The 20,143-nt window shown below is 38.2% G+C and overlaps 1 protein-coding gene across 1 annotated transcript in view; it reads left to right on the top strand.

The window, feature by feature from the left end:
• The window catches only part of cfap74 (cilia and flagella associated protein 74), a 128,225-nt gene extending 110,030 nt beyond the window's left edge, over positions 1-18,195 (top strand). Inside the window, exons 26-39 of the mRNA XM_058784035.1 lie at positions 1,341-1,569; positions 2,442-2,570; positions 2,673-2,779; positions 2,873-3,004; positions 7,585-7,694; positions 7,783-7,838; positions 8,491-8,610; positions 11,630-11,782; positions 12,766-12,847; positions 13,430-13,584; positions 15,406-15,544; positions 16,084-16,199; positions 16,322-16,456; positions 17,886-18,195. Of these exons, the coding sequence (XP_058640018.1) occupies positions 1,341-1,569; positions 2,442-2,570; positions 2,673-2,779; positions 2,873-3,004; positions 7,585-7,694; positions 7,783-7,838; positions 8,491-8,610; positions 11,630-11,782; positions 12,766-12,847; positions 13,430-13,584; positions 15,406-15,544; positions 16,084-16,199; positions 16,322-16,456; positions 17,886-17,993 (1,771 nt within the window). The 3' untranslated portion in view covers positions 17,994-18,195. The remainder of the gene's footprint in view (positions 1-1,340; positions 1,570-2,441; positions 2,571-2,672; positions 2,780-2,872; positions 3,005-7,584; positions 7,695-7,782; positions 7,839-8,490; positions 8,611-11,629; positions 11,783-12,765; positions 12,848-13,429; positions 13,585-15,405; positions 15,545-16,083; positions 16,200-16,321; positions 16,457-17,885) is intronic.
• Positions 18,196-20,143: the final 1,948 nt, after the last annotated feature.

Below are 20,143 nucleotides of genomic sequence, written 5' to 3' on the forward strand. Positions count from 1 at the left end.
GCAAATTAGGAATTTATTGAGGGAAAAGTCGTAGTTAACAGTGAATAAGTGTTCCAAATTCTAAAGTGTTACCAATTGTTTTTATGAATGTAAAAATGATAATATATATATATATATATATATACAATTTTTTTTGCATATTTCTTGAAGATTCATGGGGAATTCGTGGGTTAATAAAATGTAGTGTGTACTGAGAGCAGTGCTTGAACATGTTGAGAATTAGAATCTGTTTTAATATGCTCCTCTTAGGGGGTGTAAACTGGAGTATGATGCACACTTGCATGTTTCTATACTCAGTGGCAAAATACTTTCAGTTTTCTCCTGATGGCCAGATGTTGAAGTGAAAATTGGGGATAGGCAGTTAATAGTGATGGAGGGCGGTTTGTATGTCTGTGGACATCCTGCTCCCTTCACCTGCCCCTCCAGCGCTATGCTGGACTGATACTATTGACATTTAGTCTGTCTTTTTCCCTATTGGTCCATGGAGTAGTATGGCTGACAGGGCATCCCTCTTTAGTAAGAGCTATGATGGGCAGATAGCGAGAGTGTCCAATTCTGTCTTTTTCATCACTCCCCCCTATTATTACTCTTCCCTAGGCTTTAAAGTAAGGTTATACACTCCCCTGCGGAAGGGTGGCTTTCAGTTGCCTCTTTCTAAATAGGGCACCACTCACATAGTTTCCACACTTTCTGTTAGCTCGTTTTGTTTTTGTTTGTTTGTTTTGTTGTTGTTTTTTTATTTTTTTATGAATACCAAATTTCAAACTAATCAACACCACATTGTTTATTCTTGAAGTGAACTTTTGCACGTTTTTTGGTTAGATTAACTGTTTTGGACTGATGTCCTAGCCGCGACGTGACAGAGCACTGCACTTCTTGTCCTGTGTGCAACCACCTTTAGGTGCATCTCCTTCAGACAATAAAGTTTATTACGTGTGATGTAAGGTGCCCCTTTTTACGCACAGGCGCTCCATGTGACGTCATATTACTACCATCTGCCATTGATCATTGGTGTGTTTCTACACGTGCTTTGGATGCCGGTCACACCTGCATGCGTTATCGTAGTGTAAACACCATGATGCAGTGTCAAGATGTTTTATTTATTTCGTCAGAAGGTGTTTGATCTGCCTGGTCACATCTGTTTTTCTTGGCATTATCAGTTATTGCTAGGCCTGGTCCTGTAGAGTTTGGTTATACTATTCAGCAGAATTTCTCTTGTATTCTCAGTGGTTATGTTTATGACCATGTTCTGCATGATTATATCTGATTACTTGATTTTGCTTAAATTTATTGATGATATTTTACATTCTTCTAACTGATGCGTTCTATTATTGACTCAGAGACTTCCTGTTGTCTTGTCATGCAACTGCCATCCAGCCTTCCTTGAAACTCTCTGATTGTTTGGTTGAGTTTGGAGGGACAGCGGTGGGAGACCGAACCACTGCAGTATTGTATGTGGAGAATATCAGCGCAGGGCCTGAGGCTGCAGCCCGGCTCTTCACCTTCTCTGTTCCAGAAAACTCTGACATCACCATCACACCTACTTCAGGAAGAGTTCTACCTGGACAGGTATTGCTAAAGACTGCTGTAGTGTACAGTCTGCTTTATTATCCTGTTAGGCGAGATCAGAGCTTGTCACATTTTGCTACAGTGAATATTTCTCATAGAAGGTTTATTTTTGATAGTCATATTAATGTAGACACATACCATAATATTTGGACACAAAAATACTTAAATATTATTTCAATATTTATCAAAAGTTATAATAATTAAGATTTAATGTCTCTAATGTTTATGGATGCATTAATTTGAAAATACAATAAGCAATGATATTGCGATATTATTACGATTTAAAGTTTCAGCCTTCCCATAGTATCGACATCATAACACAATGTCTCATTGCGCCCTCTTAGATTACTCATGTAAACTGAGAGGATTTCTGAAGAATCATGACGAGTAATGGCTGTTGAAAATCCATCTTTGACATCACATAAATCACATTTTAAACTATATTCAAATAGAACATATTTCAATTTTAAACAAAATGTACAGTAATTAGTGAAGTGTATAAATTAAAAATATGTGTACATTTTCTAAAACATGACTCACACACAAACACACACACACACACAAAGAAACCTTTCTAATGCTACATTATATACATAGTGAACAGTGTTTTTCCTTTTAATTTATGTCAGTGCAGTTTTTATGATTTTATCATATTAATTTGATTGATTTTGATTTAATTTACCCCAAATAGTTTATGAACTAGATGTTTGAAACCAGCATAGAGAAAATAAACAAATGTATGGATGCTTATGGATTTTTGGCAGCATGAATGGAATGGATCTCCCTTATATGTTTGCCCTTAAATTTTTTTTAATGAAAATAGACTCGGCTCGACTCAGTTTATTTCAGCATCCATTTGTGTGCCTTCACAGAAGTGTCTGGTCCAGGTTACATTCAGCCCAACACTGTCTGATCACGTCATCAATGCAGAAGCTCTTCGCTGGAGAGAGGAGTTTCATACTGACACCAGCAACTGCCAACATACAGAACCTGATGCCAAAGTAAGGAGCATCACAATGTCCAGTACAATCATGCCACTTCTTACACAACATACAGCATTAGTGTTGTACAGTAACTTCCCTGCTATCTTTATTCTTTTACAGAGCAAAATGGAGACCCTGTTGCTTTTGGTAAAAGATCATGGTAGCAAAGTGATGCCTGCAAATGGCAGCCCCTTCCATTCCCCAAGCCCAGCAGATATTCAGGCAGGGTACGCAGGTCAAGCAGTCTGTGTTTTATGACATTGCCATAAGGGTCAGGGGACAGTTGAAAATATGATTATATTTATATTGTTTCTTTACAGCTCTTTTGAATATTTGGCTGTAAAGGCTTCACTTTTGCGCTCTTTTACTGAGCGTCACGTTCGCTATGTCATATCCTGCTTCAACTCTTCATCAGACATAGTGCTGGAAACACCAGAGGAGCCCAGATACAGGTGACGTGAGAATAAGATTTTGAGAGGGACTGTCTGACACATAAAACATGTTTTTTTCTTCTAAACCTCTTCAGATGTTCAAAAATAAGTTTAAGGTTCACAAAGTATTTTTTATGCTGTAGTGCTGTAAAAGGTGTATCATTACATTTTTAACCAAAACCTATGAATGCATAAAAGTGACCTTTCATAAACAGAAAACTTAGTGAGATACATCTTTAATGTATCAATTACTTTAACCCCACATATGATGAGTATGTGGAGCTTATGATTCGGGCTACCCCGCCAACAGAGGTGTCAAGTAACGAAGTACAAATACTTCGTTACCTTACTTTAGTAGAAATTTTGGGTATCTATACTTTACTGGAGTAATTATTTTTCAGCCGACTTTTTACTTCTACTCCTTACATTTTCACGCAATTATCTGTACTTTCTACTCCTTAAATTTTAAAAATAGCCTCGTTACTCCTATTTCATTTCGGCTTGTCATCATTCAAAAAAAAAACAAACAAAAAAAAAATATCCAGATAAATCGCGCCATCCGGGTAGAGTGAATTTGATTGTGGTTGGATGAGAAGTATAAACATATACCATTCCGACACCCTATTGGTTTGTACGCGATCCATCGCACCTGCACATGACACAAATCACGTCACACTCCAGCAAGGACATAGCTAGTGTTGGGGTCTTTACTCAAAAAAGATTATTTCTTAAAAGTTATTATTTCTCCACTACTGGCTCATTTATCAAACGGGTGCTTTCTCTTCGTCCTCCGCAAATTAAGCTACAGTAAGTAGTTCGGTAGAGAGACGTTTGAATAAATTAGCGTTTGCGATTGACAATGTTGTGATAAGTAGGCTATACTAACTTTGTAACTCGTTACCCCCAACACTGGACACAGCAAGTACGAAGATGTCCGTGGCAGAGACTCAAGAAGAGAACTCGAGCGAAATGTAACTGATGTAGATTACCCTGTTGTTGTACATACAGGATTGAGTCCAAAGTGTTTGTTACATCTTCTAGTTAAATGTGACATTGTTGCCATTAGCTATAGAATTGAGCATAATACAAACCAGGAAGGTATCAGGATTGAGTTTTTTTTTTTTGATTAATCACTTGGATTAATCATTAATTTTGACAGCACTAATGTTTATTGTATATAGACAACCATACAAGGGTAATTGTTACTAAGCCTGCCCTGGGTACAGCAATTTTCTTGTCCGTTGCCCTCACAGATTCCTGCAGCTAAGCTTGGGTGTACATTTACATTCCAATAAAGGTTATTGATGACATGCCTCTGAAGTTTGACTTTTTGCACCATTACAATACTTATAGGCAACTAGTCATCATATCTTCCGCTCCATGAAACATGTTAATGCTCAGTAGTACACATATATGGTTCTTTAATGTATTTGCATTGTACTAAAATGCGTTCATTTTTAATGGGCATATATGCGGCTGAAACAGGTAGCCTAGTGCATCCCAAATTTTTCAACATTAACATTTTAATATAACATTATAGTCATTATGGCCTTTAGAAAAATGTTTTTTTGAGGAGGTGGGGTAGTGCACAATAGGCCCCTGTGGCACGGCCTAAGCTTTTATCCTTAATGGCATTTTTTTCCTTACATTACTTTTACTTTTATACTTTAAGTAGTTTTGAAACCAGTACTTTTACACTTTTACTTGAGTAAAAAGCTTGAGTTGATACTTCAACTTCTACAGAAGTCTTTTTAAACCCTAGTATCTATACTTCTACCTGAGTAATGAATGTGAATACTTCTGACACCAGTGCCCGCCAAAATTGGTTTAAACTGGTTGGGTCCAAAACAGGAAAACATTTGTGATCATCGACATGTACTATTCCTGTTCATAACTGGTCATAAGTGCCTTACTCTGATGAGCCTTCCTTTTCTCCTGTATCTGCACACTGAGGTGTCAGATTCATAGAAGAATCCCTATTGAGCCCGCACAGCTTCCTCTAGTTCGAGTTATGCAAACGTGGAGGGGTTGAGTGAGCAGGGATATGGGATGATAGCCAACTATCTCTACCGGGGGTCGTCCCCCTCATTGAAGGCTCCTGTTTTGCCCTTAAAGGTTTGCTAGACAACATCAAGGCTGGTAGGCAAATCATATGCGGAGGCAGATCTGGCTGGTGGAGCCTTGTACGCCAAGCAGTGCTGCAGGCTTACCAAGTCAACCTTCTTAAAGAACCTGGACCAGGGTGAAGGATTGTCCCCTGAGGCGGTTGCAGAGCTGCGCCCCAGAGTTTCCAGTTTAGCAACTGGGTATTGAAGCAGGGTTATGCTCCTTGAAAGGTATCTTGTAAACGTAGAATTAGATTGGTATTAATATTGGTTTAATATTTTGGGTATTAAACCAGGACGATGCTCTTCTGTGTTTATCTGTAAGGCTGAACCTTAACAGATGTAAGATGTCACCCTTCCTAGTTCTTTGAATGGGGTTTGGAGCAGGGCTGTGCTTTCTGGCCAGTATAATTTTTACAAGTAGAGCTGAACTTCTATTAAATTAGGTATTAAAACAGGGCTATACTGCCTTGTGAATATCTATAAGCTTGAACTTCACAGATAGAGCTGTCGCCATTCCCAATTCATTGACTGGGTGTTGAAGTAGGGTTTTTCTCCCTGGTCAGTTTTCCTTAGAAGTAGAAATAAACAGATGAAGTTGTATATGTAGTTAATAAAGTAGAACTATGCTCCTCTGTGTATGTCTGTAAGGTTGAGCTTGACAGATAAGGCTGTCACTCTCACCAATTTATCAGCTGAGTGTTAAAATAGGGTTATGCTCCCTGGCAGTGTCACACAGGTGAGATTTTTTTTTTTTTGGTTTATGTCTACTCTCTCTTTCCACAAAGTCAAGGGGCGTCAGGCCACAGATTTGTTTATTTGGGCCACCAAGGAGACGGCCTGTGCCATTGGCTGCTCTATGGCAGCATTGGTGGCCATGGAGAGGCATCTCTAGTTAAATCTCTCGGGCATTAGGGAAAGGGACAAGTCCTTCTTCCTGGCCTCTTTGGCAATGCAGTCAATTTTGTCAAAGAGAGGTTTCAGCAGGCCAAAAAAATAAGCAGCAGTGTTCCAGAGGTTCATCCCTCGCCAAACCCAAGTCCTGGCAGCAGCCCAAGCCAACTACAAGCTCCTTGCACCTCAAAAAGCAGAAGGAGGGTGTTGCCTCTTGAGCCCCCCTCAGCAAGACTGGGGATCAGAGACAGGAGGGACCTCTGTCACAGGTCAGGGGCATGATTTGAGACCCCTGGCTGAAGATTTGGAGGCTGTGGATTTGGCCCCTGAGTGGGACCAACTCCTGAACTCTGGTCTCTCAACCGAGCTTGCTGAAACCAATCTAAGCTCTAGAGCTTCCTCCAACGTGTCATTCAGACACCAGTGGCGTGAGCTGGAAATGATCATTGCTTATGGAAAAACAGAGAGGGAGTGAACATTTTTCGTTATACTGTATATGTGTCTGCCTGGTGATCCATGACTGTTATGCACCGGCCTTGTGACCCATCAACATTATGTGCATCTGTCACTCTGCATTATGTGCATCTGTCACTGCTTACCGTTATGTGCCTGCCACTCGTATTCATGTACATATTGCTCATAATTTGTAAATGATCTGTATATTTTGTCATGTATTTTAATGTGAAAAGTTATTGTTATTTGTAGTTAAAATTTTTCTTGAATATCAGCATGATTGCAAATGTGATATTGATTTTATGTAACTTTTAAGAAATTCATTTTTGAATGAGTAAAACATTTTAAAACAGTATTTTCTCTTTTCCACTAACAAAAATAGTTCCAAACAAAGCCAAGGCACAGAAGTTGTTTGCAATTTGAACAAGTCCTTTGAGTGAATAATTCAGTGGTCCATTTTTAAGACATTCACTTGCTTCATTCCTGAATGAATCAGCTGTTTAAATGAATTGTTTGAATGAGTGATTCTGTGACTCACTTGTTAAGTAACTTGCTGCCACCTACTGGCCACTTTTATTTTCAGATTTAATGTATAATTTCATTTTTAAAAGATTACGTTAAAAATATTATATTTAAAACATTTATTTTATAGTATTTTGCAATTATAGCTATGTAAATGTGTACACAAACTATTGTAACATTTATTGTCAAATATAGCCTAGTCAGTACAAAAACAGTACATTGTTGTGTCACGAAGCAGGCCTTTAACAGTGTCTGGTTGTGAGACCGGTGCATATAATGGTGACGGCTTGCGAGGCAGGCACCTTTAACAGTAACAGATTGCGATGCTGGTGCAGATGTCACTCACGGTGCCAGGTTGAAGGTTTGAGACTGTTTGTGTTCAGTGTTGTCAATCAGCTAATTAGTTTTGTCATGACATAATGTCCTTGTGACTGTAGAGTCAGTCACATGGCACTTACGGCTCAGGTGATTGGATTAAAAAAATGTTGTTTCCCGAGACTAATGAACAATGTACATCCTACGGAGCTGCTGCATTTGAGATGAATGGGAAAAAGCAAACATTCTTATTATAGTATGTTGCAGTAATGTCACAGCGCAGAGCTCACTGAACTCAAACTTGTTGTGCAGCCCACATGAGACGCTCTATCTGGAGTTACGCTGCCCAGCCATCAGACCAGCATTACTGCTCATCTCTGACAGTGGACACAACACCATCCACTTTAATCAGGTGGCAGTTGGTAATAAACATTTGACTATCTACTTAACTGTTGTTGCTGTTTCTGCTTTTATCTTCCCAGTTGACTTGCAATTGTTTTATCCTGGTAGGTCAGAAAGTGTTGAAAAAGTTGATAATCCAGAACATTTCATCAGAGACTGTAAAGGTATCTTTCTCAATCCTTTTACCAAGTACAGTAACATTGTCATACTCTACATAACCTTATCACCATTTTATCATATTATACATGTCCATTGATGCAGCAGCATATTTATATACTAACAGAAGCATGCACATATAGTGGCTTGTATTGTTCATCTTCTTTCTCTCCAGCTTGTGGCTGCCATCTGCAGTCACTGAGCTTGCTGCTCAACATTAAATAATTTGGGTCAATGTTTGCAGTAAGCAAGTCTTGCAGAAATCCTCTACCTCCCCTAGCTCCACCTGTCTTGATCTGCTATGTGTAATTTCATGTATATTACTGGAAGCAGCAAGTCTCTAAAATATGAAAACATATCAAAGTCACCATAATATGACCATTCCTTTATGGAAATTTTGCTGTTTATTATAAATTATCCATGCACATCATTAAGTATTTATTTATTTGTGCCTTCATAGTAATTAATCAAAAACATTAATGTGCCCCACGTTTTTTCTTATTCAAAAATTCAAAAATGATCATTCAAACAAATGTACAGCTAAAATACAAAAATACAAGCATCACATTTCTGCTGTTAATCTGTTAGAATTTCATTTTCAGTGTATTCACTTTTAAAAAAAATGTGTTTGAGAAATATCAGTCTTAACCTGACTTTTAGCTGACATCATCACTGCTGGATGTGACTGGGCCATTTTCTGTGCTGAATGCCATGCGTTCCATCGGTCCTGAAGAGACACACATGATCCTGATCGCATTTACACCCTCTCTGGCCAAGAAGGTAAGCACTGCTGCCCCGCTTCAATGTTAGACAGTTACTGCCCCCCATACACAGATTATAGCAAAAAGTGTTTCATATTATTCTCAGCATCTAAATTTAAGGTTCTGCTATACCAGCTGATTATAAAGTAGAGTTAACTAAATGTAGATGCTGGATTAATTCTTTAATTTTAGACAGTGTGCTAATAACTACAGAGAAATAGATGTAAATATATTGATTAAACATGCTGTATATAAAAGGAATAGTTCTCCCAAAGATGAAAAGTTGCTGAATAGATGGGGTTTTTTCTTCATCAGAACATTTGGAGAAATTTAGCATTACATCACTTGCTCAACAATGGATCCTCTGCTGTGAATGGGTACCATCAGAATGAGAGTCCAAACACATGATAAAAGCATCACATTAATTCACATGACTCCAGTCCATCAAAATTAATGCCTTGTAAAGTGAAAAGCTGCACGTTTAAGTGAAAGATACATCAGTGATGTTTCCTGGGTTCATCAGGTGTTTTGGGTCTTTCAACATGATACACCCTCACCCAGATGACCCGGCCTAGGGGTGATCAAGCTCTGACCTGCATCCCTGCAGCATTTGGCCACGGATCACCCCTTTTTATCCACAGCCATCTTGAAGCTCTTTCTGCAGCCCTTGTTGCAAGTCTAATGGCTGCTCTCCTCTGGTGTCCACTTAACCCCAGCGCAGTGAATGCTCTGTAGAGGGAGCGGCCAGCAAAGCCACTGTATCCAACCTCCACAGGGTTACCACGAGCTGTATGAAGAAGGCCTGCTGGAGCTTTGTGCTGCGGTGTTTCACAAACCGTATTTCCTTCCTAGCTCAGTGATGGTGCTTACTGTTTGCAATGGCCAAGGAGACACTCTCCATTACTGCCTTTAGAACCTGTTCATGCCACCAGCTATACTAGACTGCAACGGTTTGAGTTAAAAATCTTTGTTTGTTCTACTGAAGAAACAAAGTCATCTACATTTTGGATGCCCTGAGGGTAAGCAGATAAACATCAAATTTTCATTTTTGGGTGCACTATCTCTTTAACCTAGTGCCATAACCTAGACCATGAACTCCTCTGTGATGCTGCTGAGAGGGAGCTGCTGGGTGTTATTCTTCCCATACAGAGCTGTGGTACTCAAGTTGCGAGTTAGCTGCCAACTTTCCTCTCCATTAGCTCGACTGATGTAATCGGCACTTCATATACCAGCAGAGGCCATAGAATCTGTGGAAGGATGCCATGCTGGTAAATCCAGCACTTGAACTTTCCGGGCAGACCAGATTTATCAACCTTGTTGAGACATGTCTCAATCTCACTGATGGATGACTGGATAGCGACTGTATTTCAGAGGCTGTGGTCAAAGAGCTTCCCGAGACTCTTCACTGGCTTCTCACCAATGGATGGAATTGGGTTGCCCTCCAGCATAAAGCGGAACTTTTCTGTTTCAAGATTCAAGTGATCTGGATTTGGCAGGCTTGAAGCTCATTCTTGCCCACTTGATGAGCCTCTCCAGACCTTGAAGGATCCATCTGTTGCCCGGAACAGAAGATGTCGGGACTGTGAGGTCATCCATGTGTAAGCTCTCATCGGAGGTTGGCGCACCCCAGACTTTAACAGTGGGCCTCTGCACTCCACCTCAACGGCTTTGGCAACCATGTTCATGGCCAGTGCAAAAAGTATTACTGAAATTGTGCATCCAGTAATAATACCCTTCTCCAGGCGATGCCAACTTGATGTTACAGACCAAGAAGTGACTCTCAACCTGAAGTTGTTATAATAGTCCAGGACGAGGTCCGTGATCTTACTGGGGATATGGCGCCAGTTCAGTCTCTACCAGCTTATGTGGTATGCACTCATATGCATTGGCCAAGTCAAGCCACAGCACAACCAGTCCCTTCTTTCTGCACTGATGCATCAATGCAATTATTCTTAGAAATGAGATTGTCAATAGATCAACCTCAAAACCTTCCACTCCCATCAGTGCGTTTTTGGAATTGCACTTTCGTCCTAATTTGCCTTGATTAGTAAGTCAGGCTACAAACCGTTGCAGTCTATGTAATGAATGTTATGACCGTCTTGTCTGAACAAGGAGAGAAATATGCATACAGCAGATAAAGCACCATTTACGAGTAAAAACAGGATTTGCTTCTTACAAGCACACAGCTTTTTGCTTCAGAATACTTTAATTGATGGACTAGAGTCATGGGGAATCACTTGGGAATTACTGTTGTTTTGATAAGCTGTTTAGACTCTCATTCTGACTGCACCCATTCAGTGCAGAGGATCCATAGTGAACAAGTGATTTAATGACAAATTTCAGCAAATTTGTTTTATCTACATCTTGGATAGCCTGAGAGTGAGTACATTTTAATTTTACACAAACTATTCCTTTAAATATATGATTGGCTGAATCTCACAAAATCTACAAGAAGAATTGCTTAAATGCCTATTTTACCCCAAATTGTGACTTTGCTCAACAACAGTGTACTAAAAACTGAAAAGTTTATCCTTTGCATTTTTGAGAAGTTTCACGTATAGACATCAGTGTTGTTAAAACAAAACCCATTCACATGGATCCGCGAAAATGACTAGAAATATTAGTATTAGGCAAGTAGTTTGCAATGTCACTTTGTAAAGAAATGCTACACTTCTGCGCACATACCTATAGACCAAATACGCAAGTGCATGATGTCATTGTTTTCACAAATTTGCATTTTCAGGCCCCCAAAACACTGCTGTGTAAATTTAGTTGAAAACAAAGTTGTGTAAAATGCCCCCTAAATATCTTTTTCCCCCTTCAAATTCTTGTCATCATTATGCAAAAGCATCTCTGTTCATCCATTATTCTCATTACTGAAATACAAACTGTCTTTATTTGGGTTCAGCCATTTTCTGAACAGTTTTCATGAGATTCAGTAGAACACTAGAAAAACACACCAAGATCTGTATTTCCCCAAAACTGTCACTGAGCTGATGCTGATATTCATATTATAAAATCATTTTTTGTTTTGTCAGTACTATGAAACACTGGAGGTGAGCTGCAGTCAGATGTCGCTGGAGCTCGCATTGAGTGGTGAAGCTGTAAATCCCATCATCACCTGCTCAAATGAAGGACACATTAACTTCGACTATGTTCCTGTAAATGAGAGCGCCTCACAAGTGTTCAGGGTATAGACTCTACATTGCCATGTCTTTGTGCACTAATGTCACATTCAAAACATTGACTGAGGAATTTGCAGATGCCTTCACTTTTGACAGACACTTTTTATACATTCTCTGAAAATATTTGCAAAAATGGTACCTTTAAGATTGCAACAGCTTGTCATTGTACTATCAAAAGGACATCTTTGTACCTTACTCCTAAAAGGTTCATAGTAGTACCCTCAGGTACATGTCTCTAAGGTATAAATATGCAGCTTTTAGGGGTAGATGAGGTACAAAGTTGTCCCTTTTAATGGAAACTGTCCGCTGTTGTACTGCTAAAGGTACAAAATTTGTCAATTTTTTCTGACAGTGTAAATGAGCCATGATAGGATAAATAGTGTCAAATTCATGCTGCAGTTCAACACTAGAGGTCACTGTCACCATAGTATAATTCTGTTGACTGTGATTCTGTGCAGTTTTACAAGTTATTTCTTGTTTATTGCAATGGGTTCCTTGTTTATATTCCTATATTCCTCTATATATTGAGGAGTGATTAAGGGATTAGTTCTGTAAAATATCCCTACGACTGTAGTGTACTGTATGTCACTCTAAACACAAGCATCTGCTAAATGAATGCATTAAAGTGATCAAAAATGACAGTGACGATATATTTATAATGTTACAAAAAGTTTTAATTTCAAATAACTGCTGTTCTTCAAACAAGACATGCTTCATAAAGCAGCACAGAAATGGTGTAATTATAACATGAAAGATTACAGGAGCATCAAATCAGCATATTATAATGTTTTCTGAAAGACCGTGTGACACCTGAAGAATGGAGTGACGACCACTGCAGAAATTAATGCAGCCTTGGTGTACATAATGTTCTTTCAAAAACATTAAAAAATGTACTGAACTTTGGAGCCGTAGTGTATGGATTTGCAAGATATGGATTGTATACTTGAATTTGGGAAGAAACTGATGGATTCTCTCTCGGGTATATTTAGCTGCAGAACATGTCCTCACTGGATGTGCAGTTCAGTGTGCTTTTAGAAGAACGGGACGACCGGATCCTGGCTGTACATGTGGGTAAGTTACAGGCACACACACCGAAGTCTTCTCTCCTGTGGAATACAAGCATGTGACTGCAGATTTTGAACATGAGCAACATTCACCCAAAAATGTAAATCCTGTCATCTTTTAATCAGTCCGTTTAACTTTGTGCAACACAAAATGAAATGTTTAGCAGAATGTTGACACGGCTCTTCTCCATGTAATTAAAGCAAATGTTTAGGGCTGTAAAACTCCCAAAAAAAAGAACAAAAAGACCAATGCCCTTTATTACAGTGGTTCCCAACCATGTTCCTGGTTTCTTGTGTGGTTGGGAACCACTGCTTTATTATATGTCTTCTGAAGCCATATAATACTTTTGCGTGAGGAACTAACTTTGTAAGATTTTTTTTGTCAACAAACCTTTCCCTCAGCCATAGCAGAGCATTCGTACTGGTGCCTGTTCAGACTGGAACAACATGAGGCTCATGCGTAAATGATGAACTCCTAACAACCCTTACATGAACAGAACATGCTTATTTACTGGCATATACATGACCACTCTTCCTAAATGTATGAAATCATCAGTTAATATCATCATCCATGCATCCATCCTTTCAGGTACTCAGAACTACAGTGGGATGAGTGTGTTCCGTGTGTCGCCGTCAGGGGGAGCTATTACTTCTGCGGGAGCTGTTGACATTACTGTGACCTTCCATCCCGATCATGAGAGTCTCCATTACAGAGATCTTCTCACTGTGCAACTCATGAACAAAGTTAGACACGTTCATCTACACATGAATACAGCTCGCAGTCAAGATTCACGGTTTTTTTTTTTGCCTGTGGCCTGTTTTATTCAGAGTGTACATATATTATTTATTATACATTTTTATTCAGAGTATACTGTGTGTGTGTGTGTGTGTATGTATATGTATAGGCCTATATATATTGTATAATATTGACCCTCTAACACTAGAACTCTCTATTCTATTTCCATTTTATCTACTTGTTTTCTATTTATTTATTTATTTATTTATTTATTCAAAAAAAAAAAAAAAAACTTGACCCTTTAACACCTGTTCTATCTATTCTATCTTTTTATCTACTTTTTATACTGTTTATTTATTATAAAGTTTAAAAAAAAAACACTTGTTACATGTACTGCATTAGACTAATCGGGACTTGTCACAATACTTATATATTGCTGCTGTTTTGTTAGCTTCTTTTACACTCGTTTGTAAGACACTTTGGAAAAAATGTTACTAAATATGTTACTAAATAACAACATGTCTCATTGGGCAAAATTACATGCACATTTGGCTAGTGATGGGTATTAATTTCCCCACCTCTTAACAGTATAATTATGAAATATGATTCTTAGGCTATGTCTACATTAATCTGGATACATTTGAAAACTGTTTTCATTTCAAAAAGCCCGCTTACTGCTTATGCGTAAAACGTAATAAAAGCTGACTGAGATGATACAGAGAGAGCAGACGTAATCAAATTCTCAAGCTATTCTTCTGTCACGATCATTTTATTAGCAAAACATCTCAACACTTACTGCCCTAGTAAAAAGTAATATATATTTGAAAAAAACATTATATTTAATATATTTTCATACTAAGTATAGTCAAAATCTATTAACATATTTACTGACATATTGCTCGAGACTTACTGATATAAAAATTATAATTAACTTTATTTGGAGTACTACTTGTGCACAATGCACATTTCTTAACATTAAGCCTAAAATGTGTTTTAATGTCACAGTTGATGAGGATTGTATGAGCTTTGAATAATAAAGGTCTTTAAATGCAAGATATTTAAAGTGTAACTGAAGTATACTTGCAGTAGTTCCACTTTAGCACAATCAGATATACTTCAGTGTATCTTTAGTTAGACTTCAGCACTAGATCCGCACAATTAAAGAGCATTAGGTACAAGATCAGTTGTTACCATTTAGCAGACTTTTAAGTATTCCAGTTTAATATACTAAAAGTACAATTGCAGGGTATTTTTATTAAGTACACAAATATGTAAATGTGTTTTTAGTATAACTGACATGATATAAATGTATTTCAAATACATTTTAGTATATTTATTTTTTTTACTAGGGTGGTCGTCCACTCAATCATCATTTCATGAGTGATCTAAAACACTGTTTTGTCGCAGGACAGCAATTCCGAGTAAATTTTCTGTCATCTTTGCAGGAATGTGATATGAAGATTATACAAAGTAACATATCTCTAGCAACAAGTGATTAGCACATAACAGGCACATAAACAGATCTATCAGTGTAACATGCTTTATCGTTTTCAAATACCTTCATTTTCACATTCCACACCATAACAGAAAAACAGCATTTTCAAATTTATCCACTTCAAAAGGTTTTCACAGGACCAAACATTGCCTCAGTGTGGACGAACGGCCAAAATGTAGAGAAAAATCCTTTTTCAAATGTATCTAGATTAGTGTACACATAGCTTTAAAGTCTGTTCAGTTACATAGTGTGCTTCATACATAGCAGTTCTGATGTTCTGGCAATGTTTTCTCAGCGTAAATGAGTTTTTGTTTGTTTGTGAATGTACTGATAGCAAACGGTGTGTGCGCTGGAGCTCCGGGGTTCTTCATGTCGACACAATATGTTTGTCTGTGGTGGGGATCCAGTAGTCGTCTGTTCTGAATCACTCATCCCATCTCATATATACACATCAGGACTCATGAAACATGAAGGTACTCCTTTTTTTTTTAAAGCATAGTCATGCTAAGGTTCAATTTTCTTCTGCAACCCATCAAACTACATTTAATATGTTTAACTTATAAAACTATAAGGTGACGTGTGTACTTCCAAGTGTTATGCTTGGTGTCATGTTGTCAGACGTCTGAATAATGGCACAAAGTCTGGTTCACATTGCAACTTATTTTAGCTCACTTGGGAAGAAATCTGACAACCACAGTTTGTTTTTGTGTACTGTCTGAATCAAGTTTATCTGAAATGCTCAATACCACAATAATAATGATTGCGAGAGTGATTATAAACCTGTGCATGCTGTTCATATGTCAGGCTGAGACTAATTTCTGCACCACTAGGCATTTGCCTTCTGCCATTGGTTAGACATTCAGGTAGTCCTGCCCAAACTCACAGTACTTGTTGAGCTAGAATTTGAAACAGAGCAATGTATTGTTTTATACATGTATTTTTATTCTGTTTATTTTTTGAGCTGATTGTTATCCTTTCTTTGTCATTCTGTCACAAACTGGCACATATGTAGATAGTAAGCGTTTGCTACTGACACTCAGGAGTGAATATCAAGAGGGCAGAGCAATCGTAGCCACACGCAGACTTCACGTCGGATGTGTCTTCAGCACAAAACCAACCACAAAAAAAGTAAGTAAACAGTTCAACACAGTATCATCTGAAGCCATGTTGCAGTTCAATTTGAAGCGGTTCATGCTGAGACGTTTGAAAACATCAGGAGTTTGGTCCTGTCTTCTACTCTCTGTTATCAGACGGTTGAGTTTACCTGGGAGAATATCTCACCTGTTGAGCAGCAGGGCTTCAAAGTGGCACCGATGCAAGGAAGTGTGGATGCAGGACATAGATGTCCCATCACCATCTCCTGGATGCCACCTAGTGGTCTCGCTGTGAGTACTAAAATTTTAGTTTAAATTAGTATTTAGGCCATGGAATATCACAAAGCTTTCTTAAACAGGCCCACACCGAATCTGCAACCATAGAACTCTGCGGCAAGGAAATGCTTGCCTGTTTTTTTACCATGTTTTTAAATTTGTTCTGAAAAATGTACTCTCCTGATTGTCCAGAAAAGTCTGCAGATTCTGTTGATTCAGATTCACAGCAGTGTCAATCCCTTTCATAGGTTCAGTCAATGCTGCGTCAGTAGTTGACACTATGGGGACTTCCCCCAGGTGTGGCAATTTTCTGAAGCCCACCACACAACAATGTCAAGTTCAAAGCTTGAGAGATTGAAGAGAAGGTATTTTCCCTCTCTATCTCTCTCTATTAACCATGTTTCGCTGGTCAAATACGCTCATGATGAGCTATGTCAAGCCCAGTGTGGTTTCTTTTGATCTGAATGAGTTTGATGGTAGTTTATTTAATTCTCTCCCCCTCAGCTGGGAAGAGATGATGCCTTATATTGAGCTACTTAACTGCAAGTCTTAACTTGGACTGCCCTAATGTGGCCCAGCCAGAAACAGAGTCTTAAGTTAAACAAGCATTTCTTGACTGGTGGTAATACTTGCCCACGCAAGCCACTGCCTTTCTACCAAGACCTCCTTAATAAGAATCTGGATCAGGATATTGGTTTCTCCATTACAGGTGTGGTTTTGGGTGACTCAGTTAATGCTGTGGATGAGAAGTTCTGCAGGTCAACAGCAGTCTTGCATGTTGCATACTGGGCCAGCATCCACACAGGCACATTGACCTGTAGTCGAAGCTGCTTAGCCTTTGGCTCAGGTTACCTGTTTGTTCGCCCCATACGACAGTACACTTCTGGTTCACCCCAAACAGCAAGGCCTTTGAACTGTAGAATGAAAACATGTTTCATGCTGGGTCCCCTTTGCATGCAGAGGCAAGAAACAATTTTATACCTCTCATATCTCAAGTTGTGGTTGTGTATAGGCTCTTTCCCCACAACATCTCATAGTATCTGATTTGCCTGATATGGGCCCAAGCAGCCTCCTTATGTTATAGGAGTCAGCCACAGAGTGCATGTTGCCTCTTTCATACATCTTCTTTTGTTTAATGGCGATTTATATTTGCATATCACCACCTACTGGGCAGTTGTACAATCATTTTATAATCTTGTCCTGTTTTTTTTTTTTTATCTTTCCCTGTTATTTGTGCCATACTTGAACTTTCTGAAGAACTGTTCACTTTTTTATTACTGTGAACAAGACTGATGTTGTTTCAAGAGTAATCTGGTAATAAAATTTGTCTTATTCACAGAACTGAAAATGCATTGTGTCACAATAATCCTGGTGTAGTTTTGCCAGTTTCACCTCACCTTATTCACTCAGTGTCAGTCAGAAGTGTGTTTGTTTTGTGTTCCAGCCGAACTCAGTGCTGCAAGCGTGTGCTCTGCTGACCGTCAGAGGAGATGAGACTGACGTTTACCGAGTCACTCTGATGGCCCATACAGATAAAAATACAGCCACATAGAATTCCATTCAAAATGTGTGCCATGATTTATTATTATATAATTCACTGTCACTGAATCTTGATATTTGTTTAAATCTAGCTGAAGACATCCTTTTGATCATTATTGATTTTGTATAGGTTTTTATGCTCTGTATTTGAATTGCTTTATCTGTAATGTGCTGTCAGTACACTGTGCAACAATAAATAGCAACGATGTACAAAACATTTACAAGGATGAACTTATTTTTATATATATATATATACAGTGGTGGCCAAAATTATTAGAACACAAGTATTTTCAGCAGCTAAAAAATGGTTTTAAGTCAGTTATTTCTATCTTTTGCTGTTGTGTGTCAGTAGGAGATATCAGTTTACATTTCCAAACATTAATTTTGCCGTTAATAATCCAGTGAGATTTTTGTTTGCCAACAGCCAGTGCTCCACACAGAGATCTGATCTGATCATCATCAGTCTGTCTGAAATGATATGAAGATACAGAACAAACTGACACAGACTAAATCCAGAAGAACTGTGGCAAAGTGTCCAAGAAAATAATCATTTTCCCACATATTTATTTATTTTTTTCTTTTGTGCAAAAAACTTTAACATTATAAATAAACCTCAAGGAACATTTATAAAACGGATAGTTCCGGTCCTTGATTCTGATTGGTTGAGCCATGTTCGAAGCCGTTGTAAATTACACTACAAACCTACACCTTTGTTTACTTTGTGTGTTGCTTGGCAACCACTTTGTTCCAACCATAGGTTCCAACCACAACTGTTTCTGAGGAACTTCATTATTTGGTGGAAGAATACTGTTTTTATTAATATCATTACACGTATTTGCTCTGTTTTATTTTGTGAAACCTTACTAAGTATATGGAATAACCATTATATAAAAGCAATAAGCCCCGTGAAGCCGTGGTTTACAGTGAATTTATAACAGCTAAGGGGCATTGTTAGACACTTTCGCGTCATGCCTAACAACGCCCCTTAGCTGTTATAAATTCACTGTAAACCACGGCTTCTTGGGGCTTATTACTTTAATTTAAAAAAATCCATGTCATGTACCCATGTTAAGGGTAGGTTGCGTTTAATAGGTAACTATAGGCAGGTATGTTTAAAATATTAGTACAATGTAAAAAAAGTGCAGACACTAAGTGCATTGTAATAATTAGTGTTAATGATAAATCCCCAGTACATTTGTATACAGGCCACCAGTGGCAAAGCTATGGAATTGTGGCTTTGAATTTAATTCAAATTTAATTAACAATAATAACAATCTTATTTATAAAAAATAAAAAAAAAGATTAAATGCAAGTTTCCGTTGTCAATTTGTCAAATACGATTCCTCAGTTTCAATTACTCCCACCCACAATGCTTTATGACATACAGACGTAATAGTAACAACTGCTTGTCTGAGTTTAATTTTAAAATGGCGAAGCAAATACCAGTTAGTCAATACTTTAAAAAGTCTAAATTGGATACCATTTGTACTGCAGCAAGAAACCAATTCTAGCTAGGAAACTGGACCACCTGTGGATGCAAACAAACCTCAATCTCCTGCTAATGAGCCTGGGCGGGCGTTAGACGTGTTCACAAGTCTCTGAGGTCCAAGTCAAGTCTCAAGTCTTTAATGTGAAGTCTAAGTCAAGTCTTAAGTCTTTGAGTTGGAGTACAAGTCACGTCTCAAGTCTTTGTTCTATTTATTAGCAACAGTTCTTTCAGCTAGTAATTTAGGCTAAATCAGTTTTGAAATACTGATTTCACAATATGATTTTCTCAGAAAAAAACTAGCAAAATTTAAGACAAATTAGAAATGAAAAGGTGTCAATTTATTGTCAAAATGCTGCACATTTCTTTGTAAAATTGAAATGTGTCAAACAACAAAACTAAATTGAAATTTTAAAACAAACCCCAATCAATCAAATAAATAACATAAATGAAATGCAGCCAAAACTGCAACAATTTCCAATTATTACAATATTAGGTGAACCACAATGTTTTTCTTCGCGATGGTATGAGAGATTCGGTTGGTTGGAAAACAGCACAGCCAGCGATGCAGTTTTCTGTAAACCCTGCATGCACTTCCTTGTGCAAAGTGAAGCAAAATTTACACGGATTGGAAACATCTAACTCAAGCATGTAAAGCCTGGAATACACTACATGAC

This window comes from Onychostoma macrolepis, chromosome 08, assembly GCF_012432095.1.
Source record: "Onychostoma macrolepis isolate SWU-2019 chromosome 08, ASM1243209v1, whole genome shotgun sequence".
NCBI lineage: Eukaryota > Metazoa > Chordata > Actinopteri > Cypriniformes > Cyprinidae > Onychostoma > Onychostoma macrolepis.